General features: G+C 44.3%; 1 protein-coding gene across 1 annotated transcript; it reads right to left on the bottom strand.

Moving 5' to 3' along the window:
- Positions 1–3629: 3629 nt before the first annotated feature.
- Positions 3630–25626, bottom strand: LOC120985993 (oocyte zinc finger protein XlCOF29-like). The gene is made up of 6 exons (XM_040414255.1): positions 25380–25626; positions 14063–14391; positions 13703–13803; positions 8258–8434; positions 8077–8152; positions 3630–6271 (listed from the first exon to the last, which is right to left on the bottom strand). Exons 2-6 carry the CDS (start codon positions 14388–14390, stop codon positions 5220–5222), a joined length of 1734 nt encoding a protein of 577 aa, XP_040270189.1. The 5' UTR covers position 14391; positions 25380–25626; the 3' UTR covers positions 3630–5219.
- Between the last annotated feature and the right edge of the window lie 370 nt (positions 25627–25996).

Here is a 25996-nt window from a genome sequence, read left to right as displayed (position 1 = left end):
ATTCGTATCTTTTATTAACGTTATTACATCTCAAAAGTGTGGTTGGGACGTTATATTTCATCCTATGTCTGAGAGGTACTGTGTATACGCTGATATTTGTGTTGGTGCCATCTAGTGGCGAATTTTAGTTACTGCATATCACTGTGTATCATTGCAGATTATTGAATTTCACATTGATTAATCTTTGTATTTTAAATTATTGTATAATAAATCATTAATATTTTCGCATAGACTCTTGTACCCCTTGTTTTACTGATCGCACAATATAATTAAATAACCGATCAAACTCTTTTTGAGGTGTTATATATGTCCACCTCAAGGATCAATAATCATTTGAAATTTTTTCTTTGATCCTTTCGTTTATATAAAGCCTTTTGCTTTATATCCCCGACATGCTGTAAAGGGTGTGCAGCTTCTATACCAAGGATCAGCAATCTCCGGCACTCCTGCTGTTTGGAAACTACAACTCCCAGAATCCTCCTTTCACTTCCATGGGAGTTAAAAGAACCAAAGCGGAAGAATGCATAGTGGGAGTTGTAGTTTCACAGCTAGAGTGCTGAAGGTTGCTGATCCCTGTTCTACGCATAGCTTGCACTGCTGATGCGTCTGACATAGAACTGATAGTGTCGGCTAGTGATAGTGTCTAAGGCTATTTTCACACTTGCGGCAGTGTGATCCGGCAAGCAGTTCCGTCGTCGGAAATGCCTGCCGGATCTGCCGATCTGGATGTGACTGAAAGCATTTGTGAGACGCATCCGGATGCGGATCCGTCTCACAAATGCATTGCAAGAATGCATCCATCTCTCCGCTTGTCATGCGGACAGACAGACCCGTCTTGTATCTTTTTTCACATTTTTAGCGGTCTGCGCATGTGCAGGCCGGAAGGACTGATCCGGCATTTTGAATGTCGGATCCGGCACTAATACATTCCTATGGGGAAAAATGCCGGATCCAGCATTCAGGCAAGTCTTCAGTTTTTTTCGCCGGAGATAAAACCGTAGCATGCTACGGTTTTATCTTTTGCCTGATCAGTCAAAATGACTGAACTGAAGACATCCTGATACATCCTGAACGGATTGCTCTCTATTCAGAATGCATGGGGATATGCCTGATCAGTTCTTTTCCGGTATAGGGCCCCTGTGACGGAACTCTATGCCGGAAAAGAAAAACGCTAGTGTGAAAGTACCCTTAGATATACCAGCATGTAGCTGGGGAGAGGGATTGAAACTTCTTTTCACGCAACATAACCACTGCCATGTGTAAAAATATATATATAATTATTATAATAATTTTTACCATGTCACAGGTGTCCACACCCTTTAAAGAAAGTCTTCTATGGTAACATACCATCTTTAAAAGGAATCTGTTACCTATCTGAGGGCAGCATAAACAGGTAACAAAGATCCTGAGCAAAATGCAGGGTTCACTTTTCAGCCCATGAAGGATCTACTCTCTACTATGTTCACAGAGTGATTCTGAGGAGAGTGTCCCTCCTCCCTCTTTACCAAGAATCGTGCTACCCCTCCCAACCCACTGCTGGTTCTTATAGTAAAATAGATGTCAATCAGCAGCAGAGGGGCAGGAGCGACAGGAGCTTGTGAGGATTCCCGGGATTGAGCAGACTCCAGAGCTTAGCTGCTCAATACTGATGATTTTAGCAGAACAACTGGGTCAGTTCAAGAAAGTGACCCTGGATTTTGCTCAGGGTCTTCTGAGATTTTAATACTGATGACCTATCCTCAGGATAGGTCATCAGTATCTGATCGGTGAGGGACCCCCACTGATCAGCTGTTTGAGCAGGCAGCGGCGCTTCTGTGAGCTTACCAAACACAGCGTCATGCTTGGTATCGCGCTCAGCCCTATTCACATCTATGGGGCTGAGCTGCGTCTAGGCCACGGGACAGATGAACGTGTCGTCACTGGCCTAGGAAAAGCTGTGAGAAAGCTGCGGCGCTCACAGGAGCACCACTGCCTTCTCAAACAGCTGTTTGTTGGGGGTCCCAGGTGTCCCCCATCATATTGATGACCTATCCAGAGGATGGATCTGTATTAAAGTCTTGGAAAACCCCTTTAATGCTGCCATCAGATAAAACCTGTGACAGATGGTGTAAAGCAAATAAAAAATAATAAAAGCAATAACGTAATGTCATATTTTTGAAAATATAAGGTCTACCAAACTCAAGGAAACAACAAATGGACTACTGTGCTCCCCCTCCCCACCCAAAAAGGCAAAGCTCAAAGTATGTGATGAACTACAAGTACATACAAGCAACTTCTGACAACAATACAATCAGTTAAAAAATAAAGCTTCAGAGAAAATTCAGCCAATAATGGTTTTAATAACTTGAGTCAAAATATTAAATAATTATAATAACCTACAACATATTCCTAAACAAAGCTACTTCTAGAATGGAAATACTGCCAATAACCATCTCAGAAATTGCTACCTTAACCCCTTAGGGATCGGGCTCATTTTCACCTTAAGGACCAGGCCATTTTTTGCAAATCTGACCAGTGTCACTTTATGTGGTGATAACTTTAAAACGCTTTTACTTATCCAGGCCATTCTGAGATTGTTTTTTCGTCACATATTGTACTTCATGACACTGGTAAAATGGAGTAAAAAAAATTCCCTACGGACCGCGGCATGGATAGGGTTAAAATAAACGACTGACGGGGGGTTAAACATTAAAATAAGGCATTTTGAAGTTTCTGATCCCCGCTTCCCAAAGCGCTGCAAATCGCAGGTCTGAATTGACCTGCGGTTTGCAGCGATCGCCGATACGGGGGGTCACAGGACTCCCCCTCGGCATTGACCCAGGGTGCCTGCTGATTGATTTCAGAAGGCACCCAGTTCCGATCACCGCCCGTCGGTGATCGGAACTACACAGGACGTACCAGTATGCCCTGTGTCCTTAAGTACCAGGACGTTAGGGCGTACAGGTACGCCCTGTGTCCCCAACAGGTTAAAGAAGCACTCCCACAAAGTTTTATTCTCTGAATTGTTAGAAAGGTACCAGATGTAAACTGTAGTGAAGGTAATCTTCTTACCAGAGACTGTATTTGTGAGTTATAACCTCCCTTCTGATCCTCAGCCGTGTTATGTGACCAGCACTGTGACTTTCCAAATATCACAGCAGACTCCATTTTGCTGCAGTGGAGTCTGTACAACTCTTTTACATAGCTGACTATTATGCTGCTTCTGATGGATCCAACAGAACATTGCTCTGGGCTGTTGTTACCTCAATAGTGACATCTTCTATTAACACAGAGAGACAGATGATTTAAAGTACAGAGAGGGATGACCCACAGCAGGGACATGTATTACTGGAAGGGACAATTCCGCATTAGCAAAGGCTGCATAGCGGAGGGCTGAAAATGTATGATGGAGATGATCCAGCAGTCTGATATGCCGGCTCAAACCCAGCATTTATGCCAGAAAGCGGTCGAATCACCGCCAGATCCCATTTTAGTCAATAGGGATCCGGCTGTTGGATGTGACAATGCCGCATCTGGTGAACGCCAGCAGATTTGAACGCAGCCGTAATAAAACAATGTTTTTTTTTAACTTAAAGTAACCATTAATATATGTATAAATTATATAATATATCATTTTATTTATTATCATTTTTCACTTTTAATTGGTCTTTATTAAAAATGTTCAGCCGTTCATTTGAATCCCCTCAGCTGACGGCTCATATTTACCTCTTAACTCTGACCTAACAAACACTTATTTAAGCCATATTCTCATCAGTTTGAGGTGATCAAGAATTGAGCTATAAAGAGAGTGTTTATGAGGTCAGGATGTCAGAGATAAGTGTTACACATGAGTCGCCAGCTGACGAGATTCAAAGAGACAGACTGATTTTTTTAACTTGTTATCTACAATATCCCATCTCATTCCGGTCATATACTTCAGACACTGGAAGGCAATGAAACAAACCATGAAAACTGGGGTCAGATGTGGTCTTTGGGTAATGCCTACTTGCCATTTATTTTCTTCAGCACTGGCAGATTATGACACATCTATGATCAGAGACTGATCTTTGTCACAGCCTATGACAGTCAGAAACCTTTGTCTTTATTTGTCAGGCTGCTGATCTCTACTAGTCTCTGCCCCTCCTCCATACTCTACATTGCAGCTCTGCTTCTTCATATTGGTCGTTGTGTGCACACCACAAGGAAGTCAGTGCGTAAAGAGCTAATTTACTTTATTTCCTCTATAGAGTGTAGTGAATGCTTGAATCATTGTAATGCCAATCCACAGAACAGAAGAGGTAAATGTCAAGCTAGAAAATAAATTTTCCCCTATGTGTCCTAAAGAACAGGGGGCAATTCGTTTAACTCCATTCGTCTTGAATAAGGCCATGGAAAAAGCACCTCAGTTCTCCCAGTTCCTGGTCTGGACCCCAAGGGGTAAGGGTACATTCACATGACCACGCTGCCACCGCACAAATTTTGTGGACCGCAAACCGTGGGTCTGTAAAACAAGGGCACTGGCTGTGGTAACGCTGTATCACGGCGCGGACTCATTGCCTTCAATTGGTCCACGATCCGCAAAATACATGAAAGATGGGAACTGTAGGCTTCCGGGTCCGTGCCTCTACGTCACAAAAGATAGGACATGTCCCATCTTTCACCGTATCTTGAGGATTGTGGGCCCATTGAAGGCAATGGGTCTGCACCGGGATGCGACATTCACATGGCCTGTGCCCGTGTTTTGCGGACCCGCAGTTTGCAGACCGCAACACAAGCATGGCGGCATCACAGTCGTGTGGATGTATCCTAAGTCTAACAATTAAAGTGGAGCACTGTGAATAACTCTGAATTTTCAGTTTTGGTTGGTGCTACTCTAATACAATTTCAATGTGAATTGTCACTAAAAAAAAGTTGTTAAAACGTATCTATTTTCAAATATTCTGTTAAAATAAGCTTATTATATAGCTACGGAAATATCTCAAACATGATATGTGTATTAAAGAGTAATCCAACATAAGATATTCAGGTTTCTAGCCTTCGTGGACAACTCTTTAAGATCTCCTCTCTTTCTCTGTGGTGGAGGGGAAGTGACAACCACACTACCTGTCACAGATAACCACCACTAACGGTGATTGCTAGACCAACACTGGCAGGACCTTAACCACTGCATGATCTAGAACATGTAGTGTTCAAACATAAAATGCAGGTGGAGTTAAATCTGTAAACCCCAGCCAACTTTTTTAGACAACAGAAACGGTTTCTTCCTTGTGAATTCTTGCATGTGATATAAGGTGGGACCTACACCTAAAACATTTGCCGCAGACCGAACACGAGAAAGGTTTCTCATCTGTATGTATTCGCTCGTGTGTCTTAAGCTGTGACTGCTGTCCGAACAATTTGCCGCAAACAGTACATGAGAACGGCTTCTCTCCTGTGTGACTCTGCCGGTGTGTGATGAGAGCTGAAGTGCACAGGAAAGTTTTCCCACATTCGGGACAAATGCTCTTTTGGAACGTTTTATGGATTGTCTGATGTGTCTGAAGATCTGCCTTGGCAGTAAAGTGCTTCTGACATCCGACGCATTGATAGGTCTTCATCGAATCCTCCGGAGAGCAGTTCACATTATTTACAGTTCCACCTTGATGGGTGAGATTTACTGATACAATATCGTCTTCCTGCATGTCGTCATCCTTGAACTCTTCACTGGAAGATAGGTCTTCTTCAGAGCTCGAGTTATCTTTAATATGAACTATTGTGTACTCAATGTCATCTTCTTCACAGTGAACTTTTTCTTTTGCATGAGCCTTTTTTTTCCCCATATCACCTTTTCCAGACTGTTCCTCACTAGATTTAGTATTTAGATGTTTGTCCTTAGGCGAGATGGATTCATCAGCAGATTGTTTTAGTAGCTGATTTGATGTTTGCTCCTCAGCATCAGACGAATCTTGCTCTTTATGACCAGAAGGTTCAGAAGCACCCCTACCTGATGTGTTGCCTTTGCCTTCGTTAACATGGGAGGATGAATCTGTGTATGTCCAGCCATCAGAGTCTGACAGATTTTCCTCATCACAGGATTCTGGCTCCTCCTTAACAAGAGTACATGTAATGTCAGTGTCTGTCAGATCCCCTTCGTCTTCTGGTGAGATGGATTCATCAGGATCATGTGCAGACATATATGGCTGATGGCCACCGGGAGTATAAATGGAGGTGTCCATGAATGCTCCTTCCTCATAAAGCATAGACTCCTCCTTGCTGTCAGACGTATATATAACAAGGTCCCGCTCAGATATCTCTGTGGGAAGGAAAACAATTATAACCAGAAAATTCTTGAACATGAGTTACTGCAAATCTAAACATTAAAACATTTGTCCATGGCTCGAAAAACTGGTACAATTCTCTGCTCAAAAACAGTGCCACTCTTGTCGATGGGAAGTTCTTGGTCTTGTGGCTCAGCCCCAATAATGCAATGGGGGGAGCTGCAATACTGGATATGCCCATGGACAAGAGTGGCACTGTTCCTAGAAGCAAATTAAATCAAACCTTTTTTTTCTAATGCTGGAAACCCCTTTAAAGGGAACCTGTCACCAGGATTTTGTGTATAGAGCCGAGGACATGGGTTTCTAGATGGCCGCTAGCACATCCGCAATACCCAGTCCCCATAGCTCTGTGTGCTTTTATTGTGTAAAAAAAAGATTTGATAGATATGCAAATTAACCTGAGATGAGTCCTGTATGCGAGATGAGTCAGGGACAGGACTTATCTCAGGTTAATTTGCATATGTATCAAATAGTTTTATTTTACACAATAAAAGCACACAGAGCTTTGGGGACTGGGTATTGTGGATGTGCTAGCGGCCATCTAGAAACCCATGTCCTCGGCTCTATATCCAAATTCCTGGTGACAGGTTCCCTTTAAAGGAAAAGTGTCATCAGAAAATGACCTGTTAAAATCAGGTTTTATGTATTTTTTAAATCTTCCATATTCCTATCTATATTTAAAAAATCCTAAAAGTGAGGAGGAGGAGGAACAACATTTGTGATCTTCTGAGATCTGGGGGGAACTAATTCTCTTTACGAAGAGCATCTACTGTAGTAGGCATAAGGAGTCTTATAGGCCACACAATGCTCCTCTGGGAAAAGGTATGCAAAATAGCGCTTTCCAAAAAAACAAAAGAAATCTGTTTCCTCTGGTGTGACCTATCCAGAGGGAAGATCATCAATATCTAAAAGGTAGATAAACTCCTTTAGCTTTTGATGGAAAAGTGACAATCTTTAATGCTTTTATGGTTTATACCTCTTTTGGAACATCATCCTCCATTAGCATAAAGGAGTTCCCAAGACTCCTATATTGATGACCTATCCTCAGGCCATTAATATTGAACACTCAGAAAGCCCCTTTAAGATAATGGATACAAAGGCCCTTTCACATAGGCCTAGGATTACAACACGTGTCGGTAACAAACATTCCTATGAATGCTCATTCCATATAATTGCCTGTCTTAAAGGTGCAATCATCCTATCATCTGACAAATGAGAAAATGCTTTCTTTGTCAGGTGATTGCATCTTTCATGACCCTGTGTAAACCGACAAACGAGCATTTTATTTGTTCGCCTGGTGACCGGTACCACCTTTACACAGGGCAGTTATCGGTAAGGATTATTCATGGGAAAGTTCGTTCCCGATAATTGTCCTGATCCTTGACCAGCATAAAAGGCCCCTTTAGATATGAAAAATCTGTCCATAGTCTTCTGAGGCTTTCAAATCTACAAAATCTCAAAGATACACAATGGACTTGCATAATAAAACATAGAATCCAGTTGGCATGAGTATGTGTCATCTGATGAAGAAAGGAGGGAATTTGGTTGAACAGGACACGTAAAAAACAATAGCAATAAGTTATGAGATGACAGTCCTCCAGTAGAAGCCAACATTACAGCTCCTCTGTGGTACTTTAATTCAGAAGAAGGCAAAGTTACATTTTTAATAATTTCATTTATGACCCATGCATCCAATGAGTAAAAAATATGAATATGATCCCCGATAATGCAACGGATAAAGCCACTAGCTTGTTAAAGGTTGTATGATAACAATTCTTACCATGAGATCTGAATGACTGCTCATTATTCAACATGTCTGCGTAAAAGTCATGATGTCCTTCTAAATAGTCTCCCTCCTAGAAAAAAAAGGCATGGCATAACGTTACCAGAACCTAACCTATGATACAGCCATCACCATTGGTATCAATGTATAAAGTTCCAGCATTCCCATCTGCGCTCACCTCTCCATTCAGCAGCTGGATGATCTTGTAGGCAAGTTCTAGAATCCTGCGATCATTGTTTTCCTCATTGCTGTGGGAGGGAGCAGGTGGCGTCATTTTTGTTGGGGTTTGGGACAAATCCAATTTTCCCAATTCCCTCATTTTAGCACGCTTACGAGACTTTACAACAGTGTAATCCTAGGTAGAACAGAAAACAACATAATCACCAACTATATGACCAAGCTATGAAGGCGAACCAACATCTTAGACTTTAAAGGGACTGACTGTCCAAGTTAGTCTTCATGCACATGGTCGTGGTCCGCAAAAAACAGATCTGCAAAATAAGTTTATTGTCCATGGGCATTCTGCATTTTTCCCAATCCCATCGATAGAAAGGGCTATCCTTGTTCCCAGTACGGACCCATACAAATGAATGGTTCAGTGAGCTATCTGCACAAAAATAGCTCACAGATGAAAAATACAGTCGTGTGCACAAGGCTTTATCCTAAACTCACCTTGTTCTGTGAGCAGCAGCATGCGACTGCTGCAACCAGTTACTGTCCTCAGTGGTCTTGTGCTGTACACCTCTACATTACCACTGAATCATTGTATGCAAACAATGAGAGAAGGACCAGCGGTGCAGGGAATGGTGGTGAAGAAACAGGTGAGTACAGGATTTCAATGTTATATTTTAAGGTATTTTGCAGAGTTACACTTATTTTAGGATAACTCAGACAACCCCTTTAACCACCTCAGCCCCCAGTGCTTAAACACCCTGAAAGACCAGGCCACTTTTTACACTTCTGACCTACACTACTTTCACCGTTTATTGCTCGGTCATGCAACTTACCACCCAAATGAATTTTACCTCCTTTTCTTCTCACTAATAGAGCTTTCATTTGGTGGTATTTCATTGCTGCTGACATTTTTACTTTTTTTGTTATTAATCGAAATTTAACGATTTTTTTGCAAAAAAATGACATTTTTCACTTTCAGTTGTAAAATTTTGCAAAAAAAACGACATCCATATAGAAATTTTGCTCTAAATTTATAGTTCTACATGTCTTTGATAAAAAAAAAATGTTTGGGTAAAAAAAAAATGGTTTGGGTAAAAGTTATAGCGTTTACAAACTATGGTACAAAAATGTGAATTTCCGCTTTTTGAAGCAGCTCTGACTTTCTGAGCACCTGTCATGTTTCCTGAGGTTCTACAATGCCCAGACAGTACAAACACCCCACAAATGACCCCATTTCTGAAAGTACACACCCTAAGGTATTCGCTGATGGGCATAGTGAGTTCATAGAACTTTTTATTTTTTGTCACAAGTTAGCGGAAAATGATGATTTTTTTTTTTTTTCCTTACAAAGTCTCATATTCCACTAACTTGTGACAAAAAATAAAAACTTCTATGAACTCACTATGCCCATCAGCGAATACCTTGGGGTCTCTTCTTTCCAAAATGGGGTCACTTGTGGGGTAGTTATACTGCCCTGGCATTCTAGGGGCCCAAATGTGTGGTAAGGAGTTTGAAATCAAATTCTGTAAAAAATGACCTGTGAAATCCGAAAGGTGCTCTTTGGAATATGGGCCCCTTTGCCCACCTAGGCTGCAAAAAAGTGTCACACATCTGGTATCTCCGTACTCAGGAGAAGGTGGGGAATGTGTTTTGGGGTGTCATTTTATATATACCCATGCTGGGTGAGAGAAATATCTTGGCAAAAGACAACTTTTCCCATTTTTTTATACAAAGTTGTCATTTGACCAAGATATTTATCTCACCCAGCATGGGTATATGTAAAAAGACACCCCAAAACACATTCCTCAACTTCTCCTGAGTACGGGGATACCAGATGTGTGACACTTTTTTGCAGCCTAGGTGGGCAAAGGGGCCCATATTCCAAAGAGCACCTTTCGGATTTCACTCCTCATTTTTTCCTGAATTTGATTTCAAACTCCTTACCACACATTTGGGCCCCTAGAATACCAGGGCAGTATAACTACCCCACAAGTGACCCCATTTTGGAAAGAAGACACCCCAAGGTATTCCGTGAGGGGCATGGCGAGTTCCTAGAATTTTTTATTTTTTGTCACAAGTTAGTGGAAAATGATGATTTTTTTTTTTTATTTTTTTTTCCATACAAAGTCTCATATTCCACAAACTTGTGACAAAAAATAAAAACTTCCATGAACTCACTATGCCCATCAGCGAATACCTTGGGGTCTCTTCTTTCCAAAATGGGGTCACTTGTGTGGTAGTTATACTGCCCTGGCATTCTAGGGGCCCAAATGTGTGGTAAGTAGGTAAATGACCTGTGAAATCCGAAAGGTGCTCTTTGGAATGTGGGCCCCTTTGCCCACCTAGGCTGCAAAAAAGTGTCACACATCTGGTATCTCTGTATTCAGGAGAAGTTGAGGAATGTGTTTTGGGGTGTCTTTTTACATATACCCATGCTGGGTGAGATAAATATCTTGGCAAAAGACAACTTTTCCCATTTTTTTATACAAAGTTGGCATTTGACCAAGATATTTCTCTCACCCAGCATGGGTATATGTAAAATGACACCCCAAAACACATTCCCCAACTTCTCCTGAGTACGGCGATACCAGATGTGTGACACTTTTTTGCAGCCTAGATGCGCAAAGGTGCCCAAATTCCTTTTAGGAGGGCATTTTTAGACATTTGGATACCAGACTTCTTCTCACGCTTTGGGGCCCCTAGAATGCCAGGGCAGTATAAATACCCCACATGTGACCCCATTTTGGAAAGAAGACACCCCAAGGTATTCAATGAGGGGCATGGCGAGTTCATAGAAATTTTTTTTTTTTGGCACAAGTTAGCGGAAATTGATATTTTTAATTTTTTTCTCACAAAGTCTCCCGTTCCGCTAACTTGGGACAAAAATTTCAATCTTTCATGGACTCAATATGCCCCTCACGGAATACCTGGGGGTGTCTTCTTTCCGAAATGGGGTCACATGTGGGGTATTTATACTGCCCTGGCATTCTAGGGGCCCTAAAGCGTGAGAAGAAGTCTGGAATATAAATGTCTAAAAAATTTTACGCATTTGGATTCCGTGAGGGGTATGGTGAGTTCATGTGAGATTTTATTTTTTGACACAAGTTAGTGGAATATGAGACTTTGTAAGAAAAAAAAAATAAAATTCTGCTAACTTGGGCCAAAAAAATATCTGAATGGAGCCTTACAGAGGGGTGCTAAATGACAGGGGGGTGATAAATGACAGGGGGGTGATCAATGACAGGGGGGTGATCAATGACAGGGGGGTGATCAATGACAGGGGGGTGATCAATGACAGGGGGGTGATCAGGGAGTCTATATGGGGTGATAACCACAGTCATTGATCACGCCCGTGTAAGGCTTCATTCAGACGTCCGGATGCGTTTTGCGGATCCGATCCATCTATCAGTGCATCCGTAAAAATCATGCGGACATCTGAATGGAGCTTTACAGGGGGGTAATCAATGACAGGGGGGTGATCAATGACAGGGGGGTGATCAGGGAGTCTATATGGGGTGATCACCACAGTCATTGATCATGCCCCTGTAAGGCTTCATTCAGACGTCCGGATGCGTTTTGCGGATCGGATCCATCTATCAGTGCATCCGTAAAAATCATGCGGACATCTGAATGGAGCTTTACAGGGGGGTAATCAATGACAGGGGGGTGATCACCACAGTCATTGATCATGCCCCTGTAAGGCTTCATTCAGACGACCGGATGCGTTTTGCGGATCCGATCCATGTATCAGTGCATCCGTAAAAATCATGCGGACATCTGAATGGAGCTTTACAGGGGGGTGATCAGGGAGTCTATATGGGGTGATCACCACAGTCATTGATCATGCCCCTGTAAGGCTTCATTCAGACGTCCGGATGCGTTTTGCGGATCCGATCCATCTATCAGTGCATCCGTAAAAATCATGCGGACATCTGAATGGAGCTTTACAGGGGGGTAATCAATGACAGGGGGGTAATCAATGACAGGGGGGTGATCAGGGAGTCTATATGGGGTGATCACCACAGTCATTGATCATGCCCCTGTAAGGCTTCATTCAGACGTCCGGATGCGTTTTGCGGATCCGATCCATCTATCAGTGCATCCGTAAAAATCATGCGGACATCTGAATGGAGCTTTACAGGGGGGTAATCAATGACAGGGGGGTGATCACCACAGTCATTGATCATGCCCCTGTAAGGCTTCATTCAGACGACCGGATGCGTTTTGCGGATCCGATCCATGTATCAGTGCATCCGTAAAAATCATGCGGACATCTGAATGGAGCTTTACAGGGGGGTAATCAATGACAGGGGGGTAATCAATGACAGGGGGGTGATCAGGGAGTCTATATGGGGTGATCACCACAGTCATTGATCATGCCCCTGTAAGGCTTCATTCAGACGTCCGGATGCGTTTTGCGGATCCGATCCATCTATCAGTGGATCCGTAAAAATCATGCGGACGTCTGAATGGAGCTTTACAGGGGGTTGATCAATGACAGGGGGGTAATCAATGACAGGGGGGTGATCAGGGAGTCTATATGGGGTGATCAGGGGTGATTAGGGGTGATCAGGGGCTAATAAGGGGTTAATAAGTGATGGGGGGGGGGGGGGTGTAGTGTAGTGTAGTGGTGCTTGGTGCTACTTTACTGAGCTACCTGTGTCCTCTGGTGGTCGATCCAAACAAAGGGGACCACCAGAGGACCAGGTAGCAGGTATATTAGACGCTGTTATCAAAACAGCGTCTAATATACCTGTTAGGGGTTAAAAAAAACACATCTCCAGCCTGCCAGCGAACGATCGCCGCTGGCAGGCTGGAGATCAACTCTCTTACCTTCCGTTCCTGTGAGCGCGCGCGCCTGTGTGCGCGCGTTCACAGGAAATCTCGCGTCTCGCGAGATGACGCGTATATGCGTGACTGTGCGCAGCGCTGCCACCTCCGGAACGCGATCCTGCGTTAGGCGGTCCGGAGGTGGTTAATTGAGTCACTCCACCTAACACTGTGAGCATTTTCAGAAATTACTGCTAAGCAATTTAGAAGTTGTCCAGACATGTATAAAACTGCTTGGAATGTTATAAAATATTTAAGAACTCACACTTTGCATACTGATCCTTCGCCCCTACTATTCTGATGCTTTCTGGGTCTGCTGCTGATCTCTGTACTTCCCGCTCCAGCAATGATGTCCTAACATGTGACTGGCTGCAGTGGTGACCTCAGTGTTGTTGACAGGTCATGGCTATCATGGTCCTTGTGTTGGGGCGTCACCCATGGAGCAGGAAGTAAAGAGGGCACAGGGAGGGAGCAACATGGGATCAGTAAGTTGAATATAACATTTAAATGACATGGCTAGATAACCCCTTTAACTAGTAGTGTCCATTCTACATGAGTGTACAGCACCCATTTCATTATTAGAGTATGAACATGTGACATCATTCTCAGAAACCCTCACCTCTCCGGTTAACAGGTAGATGATCTCCAAGGTGATATTTAATATCCTCTGAGTCATTCGACTTCGGATCTTCTTGGCACTCTTGGGGCGAGGAGGACGTTCTACAGAATGAATGGTGAGATTAGTTCACACCCAATATGGTGACCTTATAAGGCAACGCTAAAGAAAAATAATAAAATTACACATGTAAATTACACTTCATCTATAATTCTGTAAAGCCAAATGTATCAAGCGAGACACAAAAGTTATTCTCAAATTCTGTCCGCCACCCAACTGCTCTAGAACCCCATCACTCATTGGCCAAATGACTAACCGCAAAGAATTCAGTAGAAACACATAAGGCTTCCAAAAAGATTTAACCTTTTTTTTTCTGTATCTTCTTTACTGTAGTGGTCGCCTGCACAATGCAGTTAAACACTGTTGGGAGGGCGTCCTTCTTCAGGCTCTTCCTCATTCCCTCATTAGTATAAGAATCTGGGGTAAAATGCTGAGAGCAAATGCGAAATGCGTCTGTCTTCTTTCCTTCAAATACTTTATCTGTGAATGCATCAATGTCCCCGAAATCTTGACCTGTCTGCATTAGCCAGGCCTTGATCATCTCCTTGCTCCTTGGAAAGGCATGGATGGTGATGGTGGGATCCTTCTTCTTCCAGCTGAAGGAACATCCTTTAACGATACAGGATGGCATCCTACAAGGGTGAAAAGGTTAGTACTTATTAATGAATACATGCAGCTACTCTAACTTTATTCATCTATATCTGTGATGGCTAACCTCCGACACACTAGCTGTGGTAAAACTATAACTCCCACTTGCTTGGCTTTTCTCAGAACTCCATAGAAATGAATGGAGCATGCTGGTAGTCGTAGTTTCACCACAGCTGGAGTGCCAGATGTTAGCCATCACTGATCTATATTGTACTTTAATCTTCTGTCTGCACCACCCAATAAAATTCTGGGTTTATACAGGGCAGCTTACATGCAAAATCCCACCAATGGTGACCAATGGCTGCACAATTTTGAATTGGCCACTGCAGGTGGACGGGCTATCAGCTACATGAGGAAGCCTTCGAGAGTAAATCCAGCAACTAAACTATCACTTGTGAGGACAATGCTACCGACGTGGTCATAATATTCTACTCATGTCACTCAGGAGACAGCAGTCAGTGTTGGGCATTAAACTGACAACAGGACACATCAAACCTAAAGAAGATCCATAGGGAATGCATCCCATCCCAAGAACCTAATGCCCATTAGTCTGAGATGGCCATAATAAGGTACATACAGATTTGGGAATAAGATGTTTTGGAAGAAACATCAAAGTTAAACTAATACTTGGTATAACTTTATCTTTTATCAAGTACAAACTGGATACAAAAAAAAAAAAAAAAAAAGATTCCCCATCCTCAAAACTTGCTTAGAGGCATGTCTTGTGAGCCTAGCTGTCATATATTCATTCCATTTTCTCATCCAACCCTCCTTCCACCAGCCAGCACTGTCACTGCACCCATCAGCACGGACCTAACATTTTGAATCTTACACCTCATCATGTCTTTCTCCAGAATTTGGGGGCCTTTCATCTGGACCTGCAAACGTATGTTTGAAGTTTTAGGGCATATACGCAGGTGGAACAGTGACCTGAAGTCTTATCTGTGCTATAGAAGATGATATCCAACAAATTCAAAAACCTTCATACAGTTGTGTTCAAAATAATGGCAGTGTGTTTAAAAAAGTGAATAAAGCTCAAAATCCTTCTAATAGCTTTTATTTCCATACACACAAATGCATTGGGAACACTACACATTCTATTCCAAATCAAAACATGAAGAAAAATGTATCAAATTTGTGTTGTTCCTCTAAATAAATTGAAGAAAAGTGAATATTAGACTGTTCAAAAAAAATACCAGTGTTTGTATTCTTCTTTACAAACTCAAACATTCACTATATAAACTGAAAAATGTTTGAAGATTTTGCTTACCTTTGAATCACTTAAAGGGCTTCTGTCACCCCAATAAAGTGATATTTTTTTTTGGGCTAGTTAAATTAGTTATATTGCGATCTATGAAAATATAATTGTGTTACTTACTTTGTTCCAGCAGTTTCTTCTAAAAACGAAGTTTTATAATATGTAAATTCGGTCTCTACCAGCAAGTAGGGCGTCTACTTGCTGGTAGCAGCTGCAGAAAACCGCCCCCTCGTCGTGTTGATTGACAGGGCCAGCCGGGATCTCCTCCTCCGGCCAGCCCTGTCGGCATTTCAAAAATCGCGCGCCTGTGTTCATTCGGCGCAGGCGCTCTGAGATGAGGAGGCTCGCCTCCTCAGAACTCCCTCAGTGCGCCTGCGCTGATGACATCACCGAAATAGAAGACGTCATCGGCGCAGGCGCACTGAGGGAGTGCTGAGGAGACGAGCCTCCTCATCTCAGAGCGCCTGCGCCGAATGAACACAGGCGCGCGATTTTTGAAATGCCGACAGGGCTGGCCGGAGGAGGAGATCCCGGCTGGCCCTGTCAATCAACACGGCGAGGGGGCGGTTTTCTGCAGCAGCTACCAGCAAGTAGACGCCCTCCTTGCTGGTAGATACCGAATTTACATATTATAAAACTTTGTTTTTAGAAGAAACTGCTGGATCAAAGTAAGACAAACCATTATATTTTCATATAATCGCAGTATAAATAATTTAACTAGCCCAAAAAAAAATAATGACTTTAGTGGGGTGACAGAAGCCCTTTAATATTTAGTTGTATAACCGCTGTTTCTGAGAACTGCTGGACATCTGTGTTGCATGGAGTCAACCAACTTCTGGCCCCTGTGAACAGGTATTCCAGCCCAGGATGATTGGACTACATTCCACAGTTCTTCTCTATTTCTTGGTTTTGTCTCAGAAACAACATTTTTGATGTCACCCCACAAGTTTTCTATTGGATTAAGATCTGGGGATTGGGCTGACCACTCCATAACGCCAATCTTGTTGGTCTGGAACCAAGATGTTGCACGTTTACTGGTGTGTTTGGGGTCGTTGTCTTGTTGGAACACTCATTTGAAGGGCATTTCCTCTTCAGCATAAGGCAGCATGACCTCTTCAAGTATTCTGATGTATTCAAACTGATCCATGATCCCTGGTATGCGATAAATAGGCCCAACACCTTAGTATGAGAAACATCCCCATATCATGATGCTTGCTCCACCATGCTTCACTGTCTTCACAGTGTACTGTGGCTTGAATTCAGTGTTTGGGGGTCGTCTGACAAACGGTCTCCGGCCACTAGACCCAAAAAGAACAATCTTACTTTCATCAGTCCACAAAATGTCTCTTTAGGCCAGTCTATGTGCTCTTTGGCAAATTGTAACCTCTTCAGCACATGTCTTTTCTTCAACAGTAGGACTTTGCGGGGGCTTCTTGCAGATAGCTTGGCTTCACATAGGCGTCTTCTAATTGTAACAGTACTCTAGGTAACAGAGTACAGGTAACAGTACTCACAGGTAACTTTATACCTTTTTTGATCTTCCTGGAGCTGATTGTTGGCTGAGTCCTTGCCATTTTGGCTATTCTTCTATCCATTTGAATGGTAGTTTTTCACTTTCTTCCACGTCTTTCAGGTTTTTGTTGCCATTTTAAAGCATTTGAGATCTTTTTTTTTTTTTTTATTCAGCTAATTTTTCTTAGTACATTTTCAAAAACTGTACAGAGGCAAGCAACCCCTGTATCAACCCCCCAACCCCTCCCCAAAAAAAAAATATAGACACTGATATGAATAAAGTCCATTCTTTACGTTTCTTGGGTGTCCATTTGGTGTATAGTGCACTGCAACGCATCCGAGGGCCATCCCGTCCAGGCCTGGTTATGTATCCAAAATATACAGTCTCTTAGGGTCTAAGAGATGCAAGCATTATCCTACGGCATACGATTTCAGATAGAAAGGAGCATTCCGCTAGTAAGGTCCGATTTTCCACAGGTAGAAGAAAAAATCTGACTGGAATCGTTCAGTAAAAGTAAAAGAGAAGGCAGTACAGAAAAAGGGTGCATCTTGCCGAATATAGATACATCTTAGCTTAATACAGTACAATACAGCACCATACCCTGTCAGACCCAATCGACAAGTCTATCTACTCCCATTATTCTGAAACGTAACAAGTCAGCCCTATAATACCAGAGTATAGTGATGAGTCCAGGGGTACCAGATCTTATCAAATTTCTTATTGTTGCCCCTTTTCTGATATACAAAACTTTCTAATTTCACCCAGTTGTGTACACGGTCCACCAATTCTGCCACTTTCGGAGGATGCGGAGCAGTCCAATAGTATGCAATCAATTTCCTAGCGGTGTATAAAATGCGCCTCACTGCAATTTCCAGTTCTGCCACTATTGGGAGTGTCTTAACTATACTGAGTATTAGAGTTGTTGCGATACCAAATTTTTGATTCGGTTTCGATACCATGAAAAAGTATTGCGATACTCGATACCATTCGATACCACGCGAAAAAAATAAACAAAAAAAGCCACGTGCATTCCTCATTTTTAAAAATGGCGAATCGCGCAGTTTTTATTTTATTTTTTCTGTTCCGGCATTCACCACCTAGATTTTTTTTTTATATTTTAATAGTTTGGACTTTTCTGACGTGGCGATGTAATATGTTTATTTATATATTTTATATGTGAAATTGGGAAAAGGGGGGTGATTTATACTTCATATTTTAGTGTTTTTTTTTTTTTCACTTTTTATTTAATAACTATTTCCCCCCTTAGGGGCTAGAACCTGGGATCTTTCATCCCTTTTCCTATTCACCCTGATAGATCTCTATCAGGGTGAATAGGACTCCACACTGTCCCTGCTGCTCTGTGCTTTGTGCACACAGCATCAGGGATGTTACCATGGCAACCAGGGCTTCTGTAGCGTCCTGGCTGCCATGGTAACCGATCGGAGCCCCAGGCTTACACAGCTGGGGCTCCGATCAGAAGCTGCCACTGCACCACCAATGAGGGGGAGTGGAGAGGTCCCTGTGGCCACTGCCACCAATGATTTTAATACTGGAGGGTTGAGAGGGGCCGGCGCACTGTGCCACCAATGATTTTAATGGGATGGGGGGATTGAGGGGGGGGGGGGCACACTGCACCACCAATGATTTTACCCCTTTATACAGGAGGCGGGTACTAGCAGATCAGCGGCAGTTAACTGCCGCTGATCGCAGCTCCCTGTCAGGGGCAGGGTGCCGGCAATGCGATACCGGGCAATGGCTCAATCTTCAAGCGGATCCGTCCCTCATTGACTTTACATTGAAAGTCTGAACGGATCCGCTCAGGCTACTTTCGCAGTCGCACTTAGAAATTTTTCTAAGTTATTAATGCAGACGGATCCGTACTGAACGGAGCCTCCGTCTGCATTAATATGATCGGATCCGTTCAAACGCAAGTGTGAAAGTAGCCTTAGATGGTACTTTGGGGGTCACTTACTCTTAATGTGAGGCACATGGGGTCCATTCCAAAGACTCCAAAAGCATGCGCCCAGCCTGACATTAAAAATAAGTGACCCCCCATCATGTTTAAAACATGGGTAGTGGCAAGATTGGGGTTAATGAGTCACATTAACCCCAAATCTTGCTGGCTGTCTTCCTTATAGATATGGTTTTTGCCTGCCTTTATTTTGAGGCAGGCTAATCATCACTCTTGCACTGGGTCTGGCTGTGGGCTAGGCTAGGTACCTGCTATGCTGGGCTGGCTGCTTTTCAGTCTCACTGACTCTGGGGCTCGGGCTGACGCTCACTCGTCTCAGTCAGACGGCGCAGCACACGAGACAAACGTGAGTAACTCAGTTAGGAGTCAGGACGGAGGAGGAGGCTGCTCTGCTGCCGCTGGTGCCGTTCGCTGAGCTCAGCGCTCACTCGTCTCAGTTAGACGGCGCAGCACACAAGACAAGTGTGAGTGACTCAGGACGGAGGAGGAGGCTGCTCCGCTGCCGCCGGTGTCATTCGCTGAACTCAGCGCTCACTAGTCTCAGAGTCAGACGGCACAGCAGTTTATTACCTCCCCCGTCCCTCCTCCTCCTTTAATTAAACGCACAGTCATTGGTGGCAGTGATGCAGGCATCTTCAGAGCCCGCTTACTCCATTGGGCTCAGCGGCGGCAGCGTCATAGGAGGGAGGGAATCCCTCCCTCCTTCTCCCTCCCTCTCTCTCTCCCGCCTTCTCTCTCCCGCCTTCTCCACTGTCTTTCTGGCGGAGCGCCATGTTGTGCCATAGGAGATAATGGGCTGCGCAGCCCAGTATCGAAAAAGTGCAAATCACAGTACCGAATCGATACTTGTAAAAAAGTATCGATTGGGTATCGATTTTTCGATACCCGCAACAACCCTACTGAGTATACACATTAGAGCAGACGGCTCCAGATGGACCTCAAATATATCCACAATAAGTGCTATCACATCTAGCCAATATCGTCTTAGTCGCGGGCAGTTCCACATGAGATGGATAAGATCTGCATTGGGTGTCCCACAGCGAGCACATAGATCGTCTACATTCGCGATCATTTTAGCTGAGCAGCCTATCATTTTCTGCACTTCTTTATATGTTTTCCCCTCTCCAATCAACTTTTTAATCAAGGTACGCTGTTCTTCTGAACAATGTCTGGAACGACCCATTTTCCTCCGAATTTCAGAGAGAAATGCAGTGTAACCAGCATGTACAACATTTGCTGCCTTCCTTCCTAAAATAAGGGCAATAATTGCCACCTGTTTTTCAAAGAATGAATGACCTCACTCATTGAACTCCACACTGCTATTATTTTGAACATGCCCCTTTCAATAAGTGATTGAATTGCAGAGAATCAGCAGCATGCATGTCATGACTGTTGGGTCTGTTGGATTTCTATTACTCTACTACACCTGCTAGTAAATTATTTGCCATGTAGAAATATCATTTCTACCAAAAACAGTGATTGATCATGTTAGAGATGTCTGACTGCTATTATTTTGAACACAACTGTATGTACAGATGAAAGCATGCACAAAGAGGTGAGCTCGCTGAAATGAAGCGTCACGATGTGAAATGTGGACATAAATGTAAGGATTACTATCCTGCAGAGGTCTTTGTTCACATTCCACCAACCTCACAGTAGTGTCCTAGTAAATGAACAACCGCACTGGAGGAACATACAGGAGCTGTATGCAGCCACTCCTCCTTAGGGCTCATGCACGCAACTGTTTTTTCTGTCTGCATCTGATACACATTTTTGCTGGTCAGATGCCGACACATTCACTTCTATGGGGCTGCAAAAAAAAGTGTGCTGTCCACATCCATATGTCCGTTCCAGTCATCAGTATCTGATCGGTGGGGGTCAGGCTAGGGCTGGGCGATATGGCCTAAAATCTACACTGCGATATAATTTGAAGCATGTGCGATATAACGATATATTATTTTCTTGTGTATGTATACAAATTACATGGCCATCATCCATGTCCCCCAGCCAGCGCCATCAGCCCCATGCCATTGCCACCATCATCATGTCCCCAGCCAGTGCCATCAGCCCCATGCTGCCATTGCTATTTTCAATCATCTATGTCCCCCAGCCAGCGCCATCAGCCTCATGCCATAGCCCCCCCCCCCCCCCCCCTCCCCCGGTATACTTACCTTTCCTGCATGGTACACGGCTGGCTGATGGAGTCCGTAGGAGACGGACCACGTCTTCTTCCCAGCATGCACTGGGAGGGACCTGACGTCACACACAGCGTCAGCCAGCGCACTGACGATGTGTGCACGCAAGGCCCTGGCCAGTGCAGCGCGGTGCAGAGTCGGGAAGCCATGGAGCGGTTAGTGAGAAGCTTCTTCAATTGACTACCGCTCCATGGTCATCTATCGCGATACAGACAAAATCTATATCGTTGCCCGAATTTATATGGTGCATACGGTTCATATCGTATATCGTTTATATCGCCCACCCCTAGGTCAGACACCAGGGAACCCTGCCAACACAGGCGGAATGGACAAAGACCCTAAAGGAAATTTCCCAGGGAGCCACTCAATCCCTCCTCTTGGCTATCAGCAAGGTACATAATATAGGAGCATCAGGCACTTATTCATTCACCTGACCAGTGGCCGCAGGTCCCCTCCTAAATTCAGTTATTCCCATCCTCAGGACGATGATAGAGCTTCGTACCGTGGGGCGGGCCGCAGTAATTTGTGCTGCACTGTAATATTTGGTTTCCCAGAGGCAGTATTTTGTGCTGCACTGTGGTATTTGGTTCTGCTGGGACGGTATTTTGTACTGCACTGTGGTATTTGGTTCTGCTAGGACGGTATTTTGTGCTGCACTGTGGTATTTGGTTCTGCTAGGACGGTATTTTGTGCTGCACTGTGGTATTTGGTGCTGCTAGGACGGTATTTTGTGCTGCACTGTGGTATTTGGTTCTGCTAGGACGGTATTTTGTGCTGCACTGTGGTATTTGGTTCTGCTAGGACGGTATTTTGTGCTGCACTGTGGTATTTGGTTCTGCTAGGACGGTATTTTGTAATGCACTGTGGTATTTGGTTCTGCTAGGACGGTATTTTGTGCTGCACTGTGGTATTTGGTTCTGCTAGGACGGTATTTTGTACTGCACTGTGGTATTTGGTTCTGCTAGGACGGTATTTTGTACTGCACTGTGGTATTTGGTTCTGCTGGGACGGTATTTTGTACTGCACTGTGGTATTTGGTTCTGCTAGGACGGTATTTTGTGCTGCACTGTGGTATTTGGTTCTGCTAGGACGGTATTTTGTGCTGCACTGTGGTATTTGGTTCTGCTAGGACGGTATTTTGTGCTGCACTGTGGTATTTGGTTCTGCTAGGACGGTATTTTGTGCTGCACTGTGGTATTTGGTTCTGCTAGGACGGTATTTTGTGCTGCACTGTGGTATTTGGTTCTGCTAGGACGGTATTTTGTGCTGCACTGTGGTATTTGGTTCTGCTAGGACGGTATTTTGTAATGCACTGTGGTATTTGGTTCTGCTAGGACGGTATTTTGTGCTGCACTGTGGTATTTGGTTCTGCTAGGACGGTATTTTGTACTGCACTGTGGTATTTGGTTCTGCTAGGACGGTATTTTGTACTGCACTGTGGTATTTGGTTCTGCTGGGACGGTATTTTGTACTGCACTGTGGTATTTGGTTCTGCTAGGACGGTATTTTGTGCTGCACTGTGGTATTTGGTTCTGCTAGGACGGTATTTTGTGCTGCACTGTGGTATTTGGTTCTGCTAGGACGGTATTTTGTGCTGCACTGTGGTATTTGGTTCTGCTAGGACGGTATTTTGTGCTGCACTGTGGTATTTGGTTCTGCTAGGACGGTATTTTGTGCTGCACTGTGGTATTTGGTTCTGCTAGGACGGTATTTTGTGCTGCACTGTGGTATTTGGTTCTGCTAGGACGGTATTTTGTGCTGCACTGTGGTATTTGGTTCTGCTAGGACGGTATTTTGTAATGCACTGTGGTATTTGGTTCTGCTAGGACGGTATTTTGTACTGCACTGTGGTATTTGGTTCTGCTAGGACGGTATTTTGTACTGCACTGTGGTATTTGGTTCTGCACTGTGGTATTTGGTTCTGCTAGGACGGTATTTTGTGCTGCACTGTGGTATCTAATTCTGCTAGGGCAGTATTTTGTGCTGCACTGTGGTATATGGTTCTGCTGGGGCGGTATTTTGTCCTGCACTACGGTATTGCTGGCCCCGCCTTCTTCTCTACAACATGAGGCACTTTTAGTTTTTTTTTTCCAGGGCCAATTTAAGTTTCCAGTCCGCTAATCAGCTGTTTGAGAAGATGCTCTCCTGTGAGCACAGCACCGTACATGGTATAGCGGCTGTGCTTGGGATCACAGCTCAGCTCCATTCATTTCAATGAGTCTCAGCACGATATCAAGCACAGCTGTTGCCTTCTCAAACAGCTGATCGGCGGGGGTCCCATGTGTCAGACTCACACCGATCAGATACTGACGACCTATCCGGAGGACAGGTCACCAGTATCAAAATTCCAGAAAACCCCTTTAATATAAACTACATAGTGTTTTCAATTTTGAACCTCAATGAGCCACCCAATCATGTACATGACCATATATTTGGCTCACGTCCAATCCGCATTCTCTGTAAATCACATCTAGACCCATTTATTTCTATGGGGCAGCAAAAAATGCGAGCCTCACACAGATCTCATCCGTGTACTGTCCAAATCCGCATATTATAGAACACGTGTTCATTTGGCGGACAAGAATATGCATTTCTATAATAGGGCCTGCGGAATGTGCGCACACGGACGGTATCTGTACCTTGTGGATCGCAAAGCGCCAACTGCCGCATGCATGAGGCTTAGGCCTCTTGCACACAAACTTTCAGCATCCGTTCCGTGCATTGGGGACCGCAATTTGTGGTCTCCATTGCACGGGCAACGTCCATGCGGCGGCTGGGACGGATCAAGACCCATTATACTTGAATGGGTCCGTGATCAGTCCGCACCGCAAAAAAAATAGAACAAGTTCTATTTTTTTTGCGGTGCGGAGGCACGGACAGAAACACCACGGAAGCACTCCGTGGTGCTTCCGATCCGTATCTCCGTGACTGTGGACCCATTCAAGTGAACGGGTCCACATTCGTGATGTGGGGTGCACACGGCCGGTGCCCGTGTATTGCTGAACCTCCAATACGGCCACTGGCACACAACGTTCGTGTAGAAAAGGCCTTAACAGTAAGTGATTCTATCATAGTTTTATAGGTGAAATAGAAGGTTTTTTTTTTTTTTTGGGCAAGGCATTGTTTTTGTATCGAGAATCATGACACTAAACGTGGACCAAATCCTGGTATAGTGACAACTACAAGCATGTGACCGCTGGCCTCAGCCATGACGCTAGCTTGTATGGTATGGAACCGGTGAGGCGAGTGACTGGCTGCAGCAGTCACATGCTGTGGATGTAGGTGACATCAGCACTGCAGGGAAGTGGGCACGTTGGTGCAGGGGGGATTGAACAGGGTTTTGTTTTCTTTTAATCAACTTCCTTGCTGTTCTTATAATCTGTACAATCCTAGACAACCCCTTTAAAGGAAACAATCATCAGAAAATTAAATCAAATTTTTAGGGGGAAAAATGCAAACATGTTTTCCCCCAGCAGACTCTTTATTTAGCTTGAGCTATGTAAATGGGGAGAGGGAAAGTGACAGCATCAAGGAGGCGCCACAGACCACTGCAGCCAGAGGACAGCCGCTGTCACACTGACATACTGGTTTCTCTGCAGAGAAGGGGGTACATCACAGGAGGGGGCGGCCTGCTTTACACTGCAGTCACAACCTCACCGACCCCTCCATGGCATTAGATTCCTGCTGCTGTCAATGTGAAGGCCGCTCATCTTGGCTCAGGCAGCACATTTAATTTAATATGGATAAAATCATCGAGATATAAAACATACACTGCAAAAAATGTCATCCTAAAAGCATATGAGACCCTGATATACCATGGTAGGGTACAGATTCTACTGACAGCCTCCTGGGGACAGTCACAGTGGAGGGGGATAACAATGACTAGTTGTTAAGGCAGTGTCCCTTTAAACCCAAATCTAAGTAGACGGTCAGGCAGACTACAGGTCCCAGCATGCCCTGCAAAGCTCCGGCTTCCCATTGTTCACCTACGCAGACACATAAAGCGCTATGAGGTGTCTGCCCGCAGCCCTCACCTGTAAAATGGAGGTTTACCGGCAGCGAAAACAAACAGAGCCCGGGCAGCCCCTCACACACGCCTCTCCACGGACCGGAAGCAGCCTCCTTTGTATTCCACTCCATTTCCGGTTTTGCGTTCCAAGGGCTTTCTAACTTTCCCGGCCCAACTTCCGGTACATTGTGGCCTTGCGTTCCAGTTGACTTTCTGCTTGTGTGGTCCATATTCTCTAATAGCGGGGGTATTGTGGTGGATGGTGGCCCTGCATGGACGGGACAGAGAGAGAGACGTTACGGAAAACGGGCAGTAGGAGGCAGCACACTGAGTATATCCTCCCTAGGACAGGGGTCAGCAATCTTCGGCACTCCAGCTGTTGTCAACCTACAATTCCCAGCATGCTCCATGCACTTCTATGGGAGTTCTGAGAAGAGCAGAGCAATTATGCATGCTGGGAGTTGTAGTTTCACAACTGCTGGAGGTTGCCTACCCCTGTCCTGAAAGGGGTTGTCCAGGATTAGTAAAACATGGCTGTTTTCTTCCAAAAAACAGCACCACCCCTGCCTACCTCCCAACCATGGGGGAACCATTGGGACAGTCCTGGATTTCAGCAGTTGTCTCATAGTCCCGGGACTTAGG

This window comes from Bufo bufo, chromosome 1 (genome assembly GCF_905171765.1).
Source record: "Bufo bufo chromosome 1, aBufBuf1.1, whole genome shotgun sequence".
In the NCBI taxonomy this organism is placed as follows: Eukaryota; Metazoa; Chordata; class Amphibia; order Anura; family Bufonidae; genus Bufo; species Bufo bufo.
The sequence above is the reverse complement of the archived record's forward strand: the minus strand, read 5'-3'. Positions and strand labels throughout refer to the sequence as shown.